Source organism: Astyanax mexicanus, chromosome 19 (genome assembly GCF_023375975.1).
Source record: "Astyanax mexicanus isolate ESR-SI-001 chromosome 19, AstMex3_surface, whole genome shotgun sequence".
Lineage (NCBI taxonomy): Eukaryota > Metazoa > Chordata > Actinopteri > Characiformes > Acestrorhamphidae > Astyanax > Astyanax mexicanus.
In genome coordinates, this window is record NC_064426.1 from 9,870,677 (window position 1) to 9,887,600 (window position 16,924).

The following is a 16,924-nucleotide window of genomic DNA, read 5'->3' on the forward strand; positions in this document are numbered from 1 at the left end:
CTGACACCCATACAAACTGTTGCACCCTGAACCTTACTTCACTTTACTTCACACTGTACCTCTCGGACTGCACCACTTATCCCACATACAGCGTCCTGCAACCTGCACTTCCCACACTCATTTTGTACCTGCTCTTTACTCATAATTACTCTGTCACATACTGGACCATCTCTGCACTTCCATACACACACACACACTCAGATATCAGGATTGTATACTTTTTTATATATCCAGTCATATTAACATATATCTACAGTGCAATACCATATGTCTTTAGTGTAATTATTGTGTGTATTGTGTATACTGTAAAGTTAACTGTATATTTCTAAAATTTTATTTTATCAATCTACTATGTTAATACATTTTTCTGCATACTAGTGGGAACCTGCACCAAAGTTTTCCACTCACCTGTACACCTGTACTCTGTGAAGTGACCATAAATATTTTGAATCCTGTAGCTGGTAAGAGCTGGGGAGTGGGATCCAGCTGGATATGGAACTGGGGGGCGGGTGCAGTAGCCGCTCCTGGCCGCTGGCGGCGCTGCTGAGGTTGTTTATTGTCTGTGAGCGCTGACACTTCCCCTCCGCCATCTTCTGTTGCTGACAGCGGGAGCGCTGAGAGACGGAGAGAATTAATCCATAAACACAGAGACCGCGCTCTGCCCGACCATGGGGAGAAAGAAGAAGAAGCAGATGAAGCCGTGGTGCTGGTATCCTTCATCACAACAGCGCTGCTTATGTGCTTTAGTATCGCAGTAAAGCGGTATTTACCTTAATGATGTTAGCCCAGATGCTAATGAGCCGTTAGCCCCGCTGCGTCTGTGCTCAGCCCTGTGCTGACACACTGTGTCAGACTGTAGTCAGTTCTTTTACTGAAGTTATAACCTGCAGATTAGCGACAGTAGAATAAGACACGACATAGTTACTGTGCTTAATTGTGAGGAGGTTTAGTGGTTTGGTTTGTAGAGACATAGTTTATCACACTGGGGCTGATATGGAAATATCTCAGATATAATAGGACATAGAGGTACGAGCAGGGCAAATATATACCTGTGTGTGTTTGTCTTAGTAATTACAGGTGCATGAATTAACGTTAGAGGTGGGCTATATGGTCCTAAAACATCATAGTAAAATGCCACGGTGTTTTTGCGATGATGTTCTTGACGAAAAAACAATACGGAAAAAATAACCCATAAACATGTTAAAGTTGTGTGGTGTATTAATGCAACAGTTTCAAACATTTAATATAAAGTTGTCTTTCGATATGTTAAGTATTGCATGATCACAGCACAGTGATATCATCACTATCGAAGGCAAGGTTTTGTGACAATATTGTATTGTGAGATGCCCTGTGAACACCTCCAGCAACACACTAATATTATCATAAATACAAATAATATTACTTAAAAAGTAGTGCATTTGCATGACTGATGTTTTACCTTTTGTATGCCAGTTTCTCCCTCTGTTATTGTAACTGTTAAACCTCTGCTCTGTAGATTATATAACTATGAGTAAATCACCTTTCAGAACTAAGCTTGTGTTAATCTTGCTTTAAGTATATTTTCCCTTAACTTTTGACATAGGTATTGCAACAGAGATTTCGATGATGAAAAGATTCTCATTCAGCATCAGAAAGCCAAACATTTTAAGTGTCACATTTGCCATAAGAAGCTCTATACTGGGCCAGGCCTTGCCATCCACTGTATGCAGGTGAGAGGTTTTGTGTTACCTGTAGATTCAGGCTGACTGTTGATTGAGCTAAATTAAAGAAATAATACTAATATGAAAACTTAATTTCTCATGGATTTTTTTTAAAGGTTCACAAAGAAACAATCGATGGTGTTCCCAATGCAATACCTGGGAGAACGGACATTGAATTAGAAATTTATGGAATGGAGGGTATTCCAGAGAAAGATATGGAAGAAAGGAGACGAGTGCTTGAGCAGAAAACACAAGGTAATTCTCTTCTTTTTTTTATTGATTTATTTATTGTTTTTAAGTGTCTAACTTAAAGTAGCTGAACACATTATTTAGATGGGTATCCAGAAATATGTGTAACATAGTGTCCCTCTCCAGTGAAAAACATGCATCTCGATTTTTGTCGATTTTTAGTTTACTACATAATTTGAACAAACTGTCCCTTTAGCCCTATCCGGAGGGGATTAGTTCATCAGGGGGTCTTGGGGTAATATTCTGTTTTATGGGGGTCCTCTGTGATTTTATTCCCGTCCAGTATGAATGACCCTGTATGTGTTTTTCCCAGACGTCTTCTGAGAAAATAACAGGCTGAATTATAAAGTCCCGTCTGGATGCACAGTTTTGTCTCCTCACATTTAATAAAATAGCTACTTATCCACTGCCACGCACTGTAATTACACTTTGGGTGCACGTTTCCACAGAGATCCACGTAAACACAACAGTGAGAGGGAACGGAGGGGCTACTGAATGTTGTGGCCGAGAAAGCCTAAAACCTCAAAGGTCCTCCTGTTTTTCAATTGCAGCCAAAAAAGTGTAAAACTGTGAAATATTTTTCACAGACGTCCCCCTGAGAAACTAATCCTGTCTGGATAGGGCTTTACACTGTCTTAACATTTCTTGATAAATGGATCAATAGAAATTCTTCTAAATAACCTAAAATAATATTTTTTTATATTTTATATTGACTTTTTATACATTTTAAATTGCTGTTTTGGAGATGCATGTTTTTCATTGGACAGCGATGTTATACAGTATTTTTATCACATTAACAAGTTAATAATTATTAAAATAATAGCCTACTTTTTATACACACTGCATTATTTTTATGCTTCTTTTGCTTTTACTCCAGAAAACCAGAAAAAGAAACAGAACCAGGATGACTCGGATGAAGATGACGATGATGAAGAGGCAGGACCCTCATTCCAGCAACCAGCAGCACAACCACAGGCAGCGTACACCCCTATGACTCAGCCTGGGATGACCCCAGTGCCGACACCAGGGATGCCACCTGGGAGCTACTCAGGTGAGCTGTTATCCATATGTTAGAGTATTGTAACATTAAATTAAATTACCTATATTGCATTGAAAGTTTTGTGCTGTGATACATAATGGTGGACATTTATCTAAACTCTTACTGCAACCAAGCTCTACATTCTCAACAGTGTGACATTTTGCACATTATTAAATATGCATAATTTTAGTTATGCTGTAAATCCTTTTTTATTTATTTATTTATTTATTTTTGTTTTAGGAATGCCCCCAATGATGCCTGGTGTCCCTCCTATGATGCCAGGGATGCCCCCAGTCATACCAGGGATGCCACCAGGGTAAAAATCCCTAAAAAGTTGTTCATAATTTAATTAGACAGCTGCTGTCTTTGGATTTTTTCATTCTGGCTCCTTATCAGAATTTAAAGTGCTGCATTGTATAACATGATTTAAACATCTGTCTTATTACAAACACAGAATGATGCCAATGGGTGGGATGATGCCACCTGGACCAGGAATGCCTCCGATGATTCCAGGAATGCCACCAGGTAAAGTTTCTTTTTTCTTTTTTTTTTCTTTTTTTTTTTTCAACAGTCTTAGCAAATATGAAAGTTGGATATGAAATCCATTTTATTTTTACACATATTCAGTTTTCTTTTGCTTCGTTTAAATTTTAAGGATTTTTTGTACAGTTTTTTTTTTTCTTGTATGTGTCGTCAGCTTCAATTATGTAGATATTAAAAAAAAAAAAACATATTCTTTAAATAAAGCTGTTTATACAGTTGTAGAACTGCATTAATTTGATTTCCAAAACTATTTAAATTAGCATTATAAATTAGATCAGATACATTTTCAGGCATTTGTTTTTTAGTCATATTTTTAGAATCACCAAAAAAGAAAAGTGGAGAGAAAAGTGAAACAATCAAAGCTGCTGACTTTTATTTTAACATGATCTTTTGGTCAGAGTAACCCACGGTTGTCAGATAGTATTTCTCTGTTCAGCTTTGTATCTGCATATCCATCTGTCTCTTTAAAATTGCTCTTTGTTGCTCCTGACAGGCATGCCTCCTCCAATGGCCCATCGTCCAGGCATGAACCACATGCCCCAGGCTCCAGCTTCCACAGCTCCAAGCATGATGCCCAGAGCAGCCACACCTGCAGCCACAGTAACTGCCCCTCAGCCTGCCATCACTAAACCCTTATTCCCCAGTGCAGGACAGGTAGAGTGGTGGGCTTTTACAAACACAAATTTCATTCCAATTGAAACTATTCTAGATAGCAATTACTGTATGCTAGTTATTCATTAATAGTTTTAACAGATAAAAAAAAAACTGTGAATAATTTATTTGCATGTTGTCCCTGTCATTCCGAAACCATTCATGCACATTATTGCATTTTTACTTTTTGATAGTATTTAAATCTGACATGTGTTTGGTAACTGACACTTATTTGTTAATTTCATGGTTAATAGAAATATTTTTACATTGGATTTAGGCTTGTCACAATAGTTGTAATGTGCACTTGGTTTAAAAACAGTGGGTTTGTTTAACATGTTTTATTTCTGTAGAATATTTAGGCATTTTTATTTTTCTAATTCTACTGGATGAATATTTTTAAGTATTACGTATATGATATGCAATTAAATGTACGTAATATGTAAGTGTGTAAGTAAATTAATTATTATTGCATTATTACTGTTATAATTACAGCTCTGGAAAAAAATTGAGACCACTTCAGTTTCTGAGTCAGTTTCTCTGATTTTGCTATTTATAGGTATATGTTTGAGTAAAATAAACATTGTTGTTTTATACTGTAAACTATGGACAACATTTCTCTCAAATTCCAAATAAAAATATTGTAATTTAGGGAATTTATTTGCAGAAAATGAGAAATGGCTGAAATAAAAAAAATTATCTTAAATAATGCAAAGAAAACAAATTCATATTTATTAAATCTGAGTTTAGAGTTTAGAAATCAATATTTGAAGGGATTTCCCTGGTTTTTAATTACAGTTTTTATGCATCTTGGCATGTTTTCCTCCACCAGTTACACTGCTTTTAGGTAACTTCCTGCTACTCCTGGTGCAAAACTTCAAGCAGTTCAGCTTGGTTTGATGGCTTGTGATCATCCATCTTCCTCTTGATTATATTCCAGAGATTTTTAATTTGGTAAAATCAAAGAAACTCATCATTTTAAGTGGTCTCTTATTTTTTTCAGAGCTGTATATCAGTGCTCTAAAATCAACTTATAATTACAATAATATTGTTTATTGATTACATCTGGGAAAACATATCATGCAAAAAATGGTTATTGTGACAGAAAGATTTTTTCTCCTTCAATGAAGTTGTTTTGGAGCGGTTTCTGCTTGACAGCATCAGTCTTAAGTATCTGCTGATCATTTCTGACACTTTTCAAGAACCTACGCCTATATATGACAGCATTTGTTCAATCACATAAGTCACATAAATCACAGACTGTAAGCAGGATTTGTAGGAGTGAGTGTCTCAGCAGGATGTGTGATGCAGTTATGTTGAGGGGTTTTGCTTTTTGCTCTCTCTCTCCGTGCTGCAGATGGGAACTCGAGCTCCCAGCACAAGCTCAGCCTCCTCCAGTGTGGACACTTTGTCAGCACCCTCTAAACCGCTGTCGCAAGTATGCAGCAGCCTGCTGACCTAGTGAACGTAGGATTTGACTAAGCATGCCCTGATCCAATGCTTTTGTGATGGATTTTTCCAATTTGCACTGAAATTAAAACGCATTTTTAAAATCCTCCTTGAAAAATGTACTTAATCTGGCATTATATTGGAAAGCCACTATTGTCCTTATGTAGACACTATCATTAGTTAATTTAATGTAACAAATTGATTATACAAGAGAAAGGTTAAGAAAAATCTATAAGCATTTTTAAAGAAACAATTTATCTTAAGTTCATATAGATATAAATGTAATTTAAAATGCTAGAATTTATGTTTGTAATATATTTTTTGTAAATAGAATCCCCTGCACTGCAGAAGGTTTTGAATAATATAATATCCATCTGTTGTGTAAGCAAAGTCCAAAGAAGAAACAAAAAAATGTCAAAAACCCATTTAAATACCAGCTCCATTGGATCGGAACATTCATATGCAACCCTATTGATGGCATGCAGCAGATTTATTCAGCTGGTGCTTTTGAATTCTTTGGGAACGTTTGGAAAATCCAGAAAAGCAGCTCCTGAAATGTAATCCTTTGCAAACAGAATGTTTCTCAGCATTGCATTGGCTTGATGCAGATGCTGCTAAACAGTACTACCCGCTCACTTGTGCTACAGTGCTTCCTCAGTTATGAGTGAGAAGTAGTCTTGGAGTGGTTGTGCCTGTATTTTAAGCTGTTCATTAATTAATACATAATCCTCTGTGTGTGTGTGTTTGTGTTTTTGTATGTGTTGGGTTGCACACCCCAGCTACTCAAATGGCACAATTACATTTTTTTGTCATTTGAAGTATTATGTAAAAATGTAACTTTAAAAAATGTTAAGCTGTTTAAGTTTTATGATAACAGTTCCACTGCTGCCATATATGGTGCCACCCATTCACTGCTCCTAAAAGTGTTGTAGGGAAATCTGTGTATTTGAGTAACAGTGGTGTACATCATGGGGCTCTGCTTTGGTTATTAGTATTGCTGCATGTCTACAGTATATTTATTTCTGAACATATAATTTAAAGGGCTCATATCATGCAAAGTTAATACTGGCAGATATGTAAAATCGTCCATCTTTATAGTAATTGTTTTTTTTATGGCACAAACAAACAAATTTATGCAATGCCCACATTACCAGGCTGCATTGATTCTTATCAGATTTTTATTGTGACATACACCTGATTTCTTTTATTTATATTTTTATGTGGACATGTCAAATCTCATTGCAAATCAGATTTGAGTCTCTTTGGCTACAATTTATACTTCAGCCCAAAATCAGGTTTTTGGCATATCTTTAATGTTTAATTGGTAGACGGGTTGAAATAAGATTTTTTATTGGATTTGTACAGATGTGTTTCAGTCTGGATGCACTGGCCAGTATGTTTTTCATCATTTACTCTAAACATTTTAGGTGCAGTTGCTTTACCAGGTTCATCAGTTTAAAACAAGCCATTAGCAGATCTCTGTAGAATATGGCCCCTTTAAAAAAAATGCACTGTGATCATGCTACTAAATAAACTCTAATTTATGTGATATTTATTTAGTTATAATGACCCATTTAAACTTTTTTTCTGTGTCCAGGCTCAGCAGGGTGTGTCTGGAGCGGCAGCAGGCCCTTCTGCCTCTTCCTCTGCTGCTCCAAAAGCCACATTCCCAGCCTACAGCCAGCCAATAGCCCCTGCTGCCAGTGCAGGCAGCACTGTGGCCAAACCTGCCACCCCTGTCACAAGTAAGCCTGCTACTGTCGCCACCACCAGTGCAACCAGTAAGTTGATCCACCCTGATGAGGATATCTCTCTGGTAAGTGTCTGGTTGAACACTCTGTCCTTCAAAAGTAAGCAGTGAGGTCAGAAAGCATTTGTTTTAATTTGATTTTTATTTTAAGCTGTTTTGACTCAAAGGTTGTAATCTGCACAATACACTGACATCCAAAGTTGTGGTACAGGAACATGTCCCGTGTCCCATGACTTTTGACATGTCCAGTGGAAAAAGCTGTACTGCACTGAACTGTGGGATATGCAGGTGTGGCCTCCTGCATTGTGAATATGATCTCTGACAGTCACTTGTCTGTTAACATTAGCAATTCTAGTCTGACACTGCCAGTCACGATGGCCACTCACTGCACTGTCCACTGTGGGTTGTAATGTCTTCATATTCTGACATATTCCCAGTACCTGTGATACTGTTGATCAAGGAATATTAATTGCTTGCACAACTTCAGAAACAGAATGCTTCATCTTTCTCTCACCTACTATCAAACTCCTATAGTTCACGTTGCCTTGCCACGAACACTTACTTATATCAAGATAACACCTCAGAAATTATGCATGTGTTTGTGTTCATAAGCCTCCCCCTTAGGTTACATTTTATTTTCAGCTTGCGTACAGCTTTCCCATGACTTTTGGCATGTCAGTGTATATCAAGTCTTTTATTTAGACAATAGGGCCAGTGTTGCAATTATATGAATATATATTGCAATGTACAGAAGGGGTGCATTTAAAAAATGAATATTTAAATTAATGTGATAATACTTTTTGCTGTACTTCATCAATCCTTAAATATAATAGATTTAACCATTGTTTTGTTATTGATTATTTAATAAGGCATATTCCAATAACAGTGTGGTGTTTTCTTTCATGTGTAACTGAGCCTGTGGTCTGTTTGTGTGTGTTTGTGTTTAGGAGGAGCTGCGTGCTCAGCTCCCGCGCTATCAGTGTAAAATTCCCAGTACAGGGCAGGCTCACATCAGCGCACCCCCAGTCGGGCCAATGGGGGGTGTGATGCCCCCTCAGCAGGGCATTACTTCACAGCAGCCAGGAGTCAGGCATCCCATGCATGGTATTATTATTATATATATATATTTTTTTACAGTTTTTCATATTGAAAAAATCAGTAATCAGTGTGTTTCGTATTGTGTTTACTTTTCTTTCATTTGAACATTTAATGTTTTTTTTTGACTGCATCATTTGAACACATTTATTTTAAATTGGCTTCAAATTATCTTCACATTGTGCTGCAGTTTCAAGATGCTCCAAATGTACTATATTATCTTGACTCCATTTAAAATTCCTGAATGCATGTTTCTTTGGACAGCAATGACATGCACTCACCTGGCATTTTATTAGGAACACTAATCTAATCACTAATCTGTTTTTTTTCGCTTGTTCATGGCATGCATTCCACAACATGTTAGACAAGGATCTCAAACAAATGTTTCCTATGTTAACATGACTGCCGTATCCAATATGTCACGTACAAATGTGCCAATGCTGATATACATGTTTTAAAAGAGAGAGTAGGCACCCCAGTATAACATTATAACTTTAAAAAGAATAATTATAAATAAACATTAGCTTGTGTTACTTGTTTGTTATTGTAACATGCAATAAATATGTCAGCAAGTATCTGTTTTAAATATTTGCCACATTGGCTGATGACAATGATTTATAAAGCAATGTCATCATGCATCCCTAATATAAATAAAGTAGAATGTGATGTTGATATGGCTCACTGCACCTTTCTGATTTCTGTCTGTTTTTCTCAGGGCCATATGGTGCTCCACCACAGGCTGTGCCAGGCTATGTGCCAGGCGGGATGCCGGCATATGGCCAAGGCCCCCCAATGGTTCCTCCTTTCCAAGGAGCCCCACCACGACCGCCCATGGCTATGAGACCCCCTGTAATGTCCCAGGGAGGCAGATATTGAAGATCCACCACCAGTCTTCAATAGGTTTGACGATTCAACCATTTTATCATCTACTGGTGTTGTTAAAATCATTGAAAGTAATTTTAATTTGACTTTCCTAACGAGGAAAAGGAAAAGAAACTGGTTTAAGCATGGGACTTTCTGAATTTTGCTTAACATTTTTATTTGGACCTATGAGATGTTGCAGATCATACAGTGTGGCTTCTTTTTTCCCCTTCCCCTATGTTCCGTTTAGGTTTTTAGAACTGAAGTTTAGTAAATATGGTTCGTAATAATTTGAAGCGGCTGGAGTTGCGTGAACAGTACAGCACCTTTTATCAAGGCAAGTCTCTGTAAACAATCCTACTGTACTAAATGAGTGAAGCCTTCACAGCACCTTTTAGGTGCTGTTGGACCTCATGTCCCCAGCTTTGCTTGGTGAGGGCTTCAGTTAGCTCTAGCACTGTTTTTTTCCTTTGTATGCTTGCTTAACCTCATCTTCATAAGAAATCATATAAATAGTTTATGTAAACATTGTCTGTATTGTTATTATGCAAATTGTAATAAACTGTGTTGAAAACTTAAGACTGTTTCTTCGTGACAGAGGGAAGGACCTCTCTACAAAGGTTTGTACTGAAAATGAATGCATGATTGCTGTTCTCAGAGCGTACGAGTGTTGTGTAGAACGTGTGGTTAGAAACAAGTGTTTTCTCTTAGTCATCTTTGGTCTTCTGTTGAGAAAGAAAAATGACAATAAAGAAGACTTAGATAAATGTTGATGACTTAGTGTAATCACACCACAGTCTGTGTTATTTGCCTCTGGTTTCTGAAGAACACTTCAAGACCACACAATACAAGACTACTGGAGTTACATCCATTAGAAACTCCTAATGTTTCATCACTGTGGGATTCAGTCTGATGTGTTTTTGAAACAGAGTAGTGAGTTCCCGTTACTGTGTTCATTGTGCTAAACTGAGGATTTCTCTTCTCCCTGTAGCGATGCCATGGGACCGGCTGAGGTAGAGTCTCACTGGTGCCCTGTACAGGCTGAGGCAAGTCTCATATTTTCTCTCTTTAATTACATACTTGGGGGCCCTCACAGCCTTTTATGGCTGTTGGATTTTAACGTCCCCAAACTTGTAGCAAGTTTGGTGATGGCCCCTGTTCTCATTCACTTTAGGGAAGTCTTATAACTAACCTCTTCTGCGTTTATTTCCAAAGTTCTGCCCACTTCTGTTTTTTTGGGTCGGCGTGCTTCATTAGAAGTTCTGTACACACTTTTTTTTTTCTCAGAACTTTCAGGTGTGTTGTTATTCAGTTTTCAAATGTACAGTATTAGCACAAGCAGGTGCAGGGGTGTGACGAGACACTAATATCACGAGACGAGATACGATACTGGGTTCACGAGAACGAGACGGGACTTAAAAATAAAATTTTAAAGAAAGCGTCAAAAATGAAAAATGGCTTGAAAACTTTAAGCTTGACGAGAAATATCGTCACGTTCTAATCACAAGATCTCGTCACACCCCTACAAGCAAGTATAAAAATAATAATGACGTGACATTTACTTCATCTATGTGGTGCTTAGACCTGCTCTTGTGATTAAATAGGTGCCATAGTGCATCTCATTAGTATAAAGTTTACAGGGAGGGCTGGTATTCATATTGTGGACATACAGCCAAATAAAGGTTCTTAAAACTGCTGAGAGTTTCAAGGTTGAGTTTATTTAGAGAGTTGAATATGAGTGAGTATTAATGTTTTAGTTAAGCAACATGTAGCTAGCCAACCCACTCATTTTAAATACAGGCTATTTGGTAAATTAAAAGTGATTACTGTTGTCTATTGGAGATTTACATTTCTGTCGTTTTTACCCTCAGCCCATATGTAAAACTCCTCATTAAGTTAATTGAGCATTTCTGACGGCAGTAATCAGATGGGTTTTTAGTTTGGAAGCTAAAGTCTGCAGAAAAGTCAGGGGAGGTTTAATAAGGTTTTTTTAGTCTGTGTTTCATGTTTTTTTTCCCTCTTATTTGTAATCTCTACTTTTCTGACCTCAATTCCTTTACCTGAAGCTATAAGTACTGGTACTTGTTGTGTTATGTTTAATGTTATTATAATGTGATATGGGTGAGTGGTTCATGTAATGTTACAATATTTAAATGGTTTGATTAGCACTCAAGACAATTATGGTAAGTACACAAATAACATTTCTTGTTTTTTTTTTTTTTTTTTTTTTTTTTTGGCTTTTTGTACAGTTGATTTTTCAGATTGGTCATTTAAGTATATTTGAAGAGTTTGCTTCCAAAACGCGATAAACGCCATTTAAAAAAAAAAAAAGAGTTAGAGCCAGAATCAGAATGTTATGTGACCACTCTTGAAAAGCCAATATTCAATTTTCATCAAAACGCCACATCCGCCGTGTAATACTGCCCTGCCTTCTCTCTTTTTTTCCAAAATGCAACAAACGCCAGTCTTGATTTCCCGCAGAACGCCACATCTCCCCTCATCCAATCACAGTGCAGCATTCTACGAGCTATGGAATGTAAACATCATAGAACGCGCCCTGTTGGGCGTGCCGGTATTTCGTGTTGCCTACTTTCACTTTCGTTTTTCACTCTCAAAGTCCGCGAAAATGAACGGTTTTGATGGTATAGAGGAGCCTGTTCGTGAAGCAGCTATTGGAAAAAAAGAGAAAGCCATCAAAAGAGTCTCATGTACATGAAAAGGTAAAGAAAATGAGGCATTCAGGAGCGGGAAAATACCGGCTGTCATCTGCAGTACACACACACACACACACGCACAATACACACAATACACACTATACTACACCACACTACACTACACTACAGCACATGAGTGTAACGTGATTTTGGGGATTTTATAGTCTTAATGTCTTGTTCGTTAATTAATTTTGCACTTTTTTGAAAAGAAATGTTTTGAAATTTGTGTTTTTAGGCCCAATGGTCAAACTATTATATTCAGATGTACAATTTACTGTTATTTATTATTGTATTTTGCAAATTTTCAGTCAAAAAAAAATTGATGCCAAAGGACATATAAGACATTTTGAAAAAAAAAACATGGCATGGATTTATTGCGTTTTGCGAAAAAACGAATAATTTTTAAAACATAAATCTTTAAATATTAAAATCTTGATTTGATTTTTTTTGTGTTATTTTAACCTTAGTATGGTATTTGATAGTTTGAAACAGAAAACGGTGGTTTTCAGCCTACCACTTTCTTGCTAAAGAAAACCCTTTTTTACTCAAATTGATATAAATGCATTTATAGCATTTTGGAACCAAACTCTTCATTTATATACACTATATGGACAAAAGTATTGGGACATGTTTCTTAATCATTGAATTCAGGTGATTTGTTCAGTTCTATTGCCACAAAACAGGTGTAATAAATTAAGCACCTACCCATCCAATTTATCCTTACAAACATTATTTAAAAAAAATAAATAAATTGGTGCACAAGTACCTTCATGGCAAAGATTTCTATGGTCGAGCAGCTGCATGCATAACATATTAGCACAATGCCAAAAGTCAGATGAAGTGAGTAGTGTAAGCATATTTGGGAAACAGACCCTGAGTTCCAGTGAATTCTTCAGTATACATTTTAAACTGCTGTTTGACTCTAATTTTGTTTAAACAGATTAGGGAACACCCTTTTCTGTTCCAGTATGACTGTGCCCCAGTGCACAAGCAGTGTCCGTTAAGACAGTGTTAGATGAGTCTGGTGTGGAAGAAGATCGCTGATCTCAGTAAAAGAACGGAGATTGTGAGTCAGTGGGTGAATGGACAAAACTTCCCACAGACAAACTCCAAACTCTTGTAGAAAGAGTTTCCAGAAGAGTAAAATGGGATGTCATAAAATCTCTGCTAGTCGTCTCAGTACTTTTGTCCATGTATTGCTAAGGCAGTAATGCACAACTAACAGTTTGTTTAGGTTTGTTGAATGGTGTAAACAGTTTCACTCTACATTATTAAACCACTATCTTGTACACTGAGCTCCATCTCTGATATAGGTGTTGATGTATTTCTGCACAGCGTATCATCTCACCAACTTTACATCACAGTATTACGTACTGTAAGTATTGACTGCTGGCGAGACATTGTGATGACTAGAAAAAAAAGAAAGATTTGTAACTGTAAATGCATCACGGTGAGAGTGTTTGACATTGACGTCACCTTAATAAAAACAAAATATTAATTAGTTTTGTTTTTCTGTAAACTGGATAACAAAAAATAGAATTGCCTCTAAGTTTCAGATTAAGATAAAGCGATCAGTCTGTGATTAAATTAATTCTGAAAGTCTACATATACTACAATGAGTCTAACAAAAAATATTGCTTTACCCTTTAAAAGATAACAGCTATTTTTTCAGTTTTTCTATTTTCTCAGGGTCAAAACTAATTAGACATTTAATTATTTAACAGTTTCAAGGTCAAGTATGGCCTTATTGTTTAATAACAAATTAAGTAGACTAAAGGTCTTCCAAAGGTTGATTGCAAATCTTGAATTGTATTTGGTAGCTATTCACAATAGTAAGGAAGGTAGTTATTGTTTTTTGAGCCTAAATAAACATACCAGGGGCCAAAAAAAAATGGTTTAAAATATAGATGGATAACCACCCACAACATGCACTGAAAGCAACATCAGAGCTTCTTATAGTAAAGAAGTGGGTTATTTTTAATTGTCTGAGTCAGCAACCTTCCCCCCACCCAACTGAACAGAAAAAACACTAACAAGCAGAATCTGAAGATCACTGCAGTAAAGGCCTGTCAGAATCTCAAGGAGGAAAGTAATTGGAGATAATAATAGAGAAACTGTGTGCAGTTAAGGCAGTATTATACTTAACACACTTTATTGAATCTGAAAGTCTGTAAATAATTGCTTGTTTTATTTTACAGCGATTTAGGTAGTTCTAATAATCTAAACTTACTGTCTTTTTTTTATTGTGACTGTAAAGGGAAGGTTTTCTCATTTATATTTTTTCTAATTTTACATTGCCTAATTGTTTTTAAATTAAGTAATGAGTGTGTGATTGAAGCATATGTAGACGCTGAAGGGATGATTTTCTCATGATTCTGATGTTTTACATGGTTCAAATATAAATGTATTTAGTTTATATTGAATGGATAGTTGCTGTTGGACAAAACCTTGAATTCCAATTGTTTATTTTTTAACAGTTTGACATTATAAATATTGATTACTGGTTTGTGTTGTGTTCGAAATGTTCCAAAATTACTTGTAATAAAATATTTTTATTTTATCTTTTTATTTTTGGATTTCCCTTCCTCCTCTTGTTGCCATTTTGCAAAAAATATTTTTACATGACTGTAAGCAAATACAGCTGTTATTCTATACTGCTGTTTTTTATGGCTGAAAATATTTATAAACTTGGTCAGAAAAAGAAGAGAACGCAGAGAATGAACTTCTGTTTGTAACGGTTATGAGGTTTCATGAGTTCAGACTGTCAATACAGGCTTTTTAAAATGTGAGGCACCAGGGTTCGCTCATAAATGCCTGGTGCCCTCAAACAGTGGACTTCAGCACATTTTATGCACTTGTGTAAAAAAAACCCCACACAATTCAGGAGTCCACAACTTTTGAATCTGGTCACTGTATTCTTTCCTGTATCCTAAAAATAAAGCTGCTACAAAGGATTTCTTAAGCCATGCTGTTGAACAAGCATATTTTTTGAAAAAAAAAAAAAAAAAAAAAAAAAAAAGGAGATGTGTCCAGAAGCTTTTAAACCTGATGTTAAAGTGAATGTTTGTTGACTTTTTACAACCAAAAATGGTTATTTAATGGTATTGCTCAAATTACCCTTTGTAGCACCTTTATTTAAGAGTGTAGATCTTGTTTAGGTGCGATCGATTTGAAGACAATGTTGGAGTTTTTTTATGGATTTATGCTGAAAATGATTTTGTTTCATGTATTAGAAAGTTTGTTTGTCTAAAACTAAACATCTGCACTTAGTTTTAATGTCAGATAAAAAGTAGGCTATATTCACATAGCAGGTAAAAGTGGCTGATTACACCTTATAATGTGCCTTAATTTTAATGTGAATTTTTCCCACTCCTGCCCTGTCACACACTCCTGTTTACCTTTTAGTTGTTTTTTGTAGCACTGTAGGTTAGACTAAAGTCTTCACTGTGATAGGTTGGGGTTTGATTCCCAAACAGAGAAACGCACTACACCACACGAGTGCTTGGTGTGTGCTTAAGCAATGCTCCTAATACTAAGTTCTAACTGTGTGTAATATAATTCAAGTTAAATCACTCTGCGTGAGAGTGTCAGCTAAGTTGAATGAGTTAACAAAATATTTTAAAGAAAACATTCACAAACAATTCAGAAATTAAGACATGAGTCCTTATCAGATATTTACAGGATTTTATTTTATTTTATTACCCAATTTAAAAGCTAGCCCTGATTTGACATTGAAAATATCATGATCAGTGTGTGTCTTTTTTCAGCCACATCCACACAGAAAACACATATTTGTCGCACATGATTATAAAGACAGAATTTGGAACACTTTTCCTGCTGTGTGAATGTAGTGTGAGCTTGGTGCATGTTTCTCTGACACTGTTTACAGAGGCATCAGTAAAACAGACTATGTTAGTAAAGATTTAGTGTTTTGAATCAGACTTTTCTGTTGGACCACTGATTTCTTTTGTTGTATTTGCTCTTTTGGAACATCAGATCTAGAAATAATGCAGCGTAAAGCTGTTCAGCCATCTTTATCAGAAGTCCCTGATGCTGTACTCCCCTTCTGTTGTACAGTGTTTTCATTAATTCTGATTCTATTCTATTATTTTATTTTATATAATTATTTTATATAATTCTATTATGTATATAATGTATATGTATTATGTATCTATTAGGGGTGGGACAAAAATATCAGTATCACGATAAATCTTAATGTTTTCGTTTGCAATTCATTATGGCATCAGATTAAAGTATGATTAAAGTACTTTAAAGTCTGATTAAAGTTACTGCTGCATTACACTGTGTGGGTGTTAATCAATAGAACAGCTTAAACCTGTGGTGAAAAAGTATTGGTTGTTACATTCTGTAAAACTGATACCAGTAAATCATTAAATTCTGTATTTGTTTATTTAGGAATATTTTTCCTAAATCAGCAACACAGATGCTGCAAAGTATCGTAGAGAATTGTCTTTTGATATATCGGATATCACAGAGTCGCACTTTTCAGGAACGCCCCAGGAAAGGAAGACCATGATTTTCCTCTGTTGCACAGGATAAGTTAATCACAGTTACCAGCTTCAGAAACTGCATTTTAACAGCTCCCCAGATAAGAGCACCTTAGGCTTTACTGAGTTTTTTTGTTTGTTTAACACTTTTAAGTTACTACATGATTCCTTATGTGTTTCTTCATAGTCTGGATCACTTCACTATTTATTCACAATGTATAAAATCATTTTTTTTATAACATTGGATGAGAAGGTGTTTCTGTGAAATGTTACTGTATATTTAATCTTATGTTAAGAAGCTCCAGAAAGCAACTTACACACAAGAAAAACCTTGTTTATTGTTTTATGTTTTGTTTTTACAATCTTGT

General features: G+C 35.9%; 1 protein-coding gene across 4 annotated transcripts; it reads left to right on the plus strand.

Annotated features, from left to right (window-relative positions):
- The first annotated feature begins 566 nt into the window (after positions 1 to 566).
- On the plus strand, positions 567 to 15,000 carry znf207a (zinc finger protein 207, a). Of its 4 annotated transcripts, XR_007427140.1 has the most exons (13): positions 567 to 709; positions 1,583 to 1,709; positions 1,817 to 1,955; positions 2,827 to 3,000; positions 3,229 to 3,304; positions 3,443 to 3,513; positions 4,025 to 4,185; positions 5,537 to 5,617; positions 7,226 to 7,444; positions 8,326 to 8,482; positions 9,189 to 9,373; positions 9,585 to 9,671; positions 10,326 to 15,000. XR_007427140.1 is itself a non-coding variant. In XM_022671877.2 (12 exons), the coding sequence occupies exons 1-11, from the start codon at positions 669 to 671 to the stop codon at positions 9,347 to 9,349; spliced, it is 1,407 nt and encodes a 468-aa protein (XP_022527598.2). In that variant the 5' UTR covers positions 567 to 668; the 3' UTR covers positions 9,350 to 9,373; positions 9,585 to 9,913. The 4 variants fall into 4 exon arrangements, 3 of the variants coding, with proteins under 3 accessions (XP_022527598.2, XP_022527592.2, XP_022527605.2); XM_022671877.2 differs by lacking the exon at positions 10,326 to 15,000 and having other exon boundaries at positions 9,585 to 9,913; XM_022671871.2 differs by lacking the exon at positions 10,326 to 15,000 and having other exon boundaries at positions 9,189 to 9,913.
- The last annotated feature ends 1,924 nt before the right edge of the window (positions 15,001 to 16,924 follow it).

Bases quoted from the DNA above. Each gene is read 5' to 3' on its own strand.
- znf207a (XM_022671871.2), top strand. From the start codon at position 669: ATGGGGAGAAAGAAGAAGAAGCAGATGAAGCCGTGGTGCTG. The intron at 1,710-1,816 runs GTGAGAGGTTTT...TTTTTTTTAAAG, and splicing joins TTGCCATCCACTGTATGCAG to GTTCACAAAGAAACAATCGA. The intron at 3,305-3,442 runs GTAAAAATCCCT...TTACAAACACAG, and splicing joins ATACCAGGGATGCCACCAGG to AATGATGCCAATGGGTGGGA.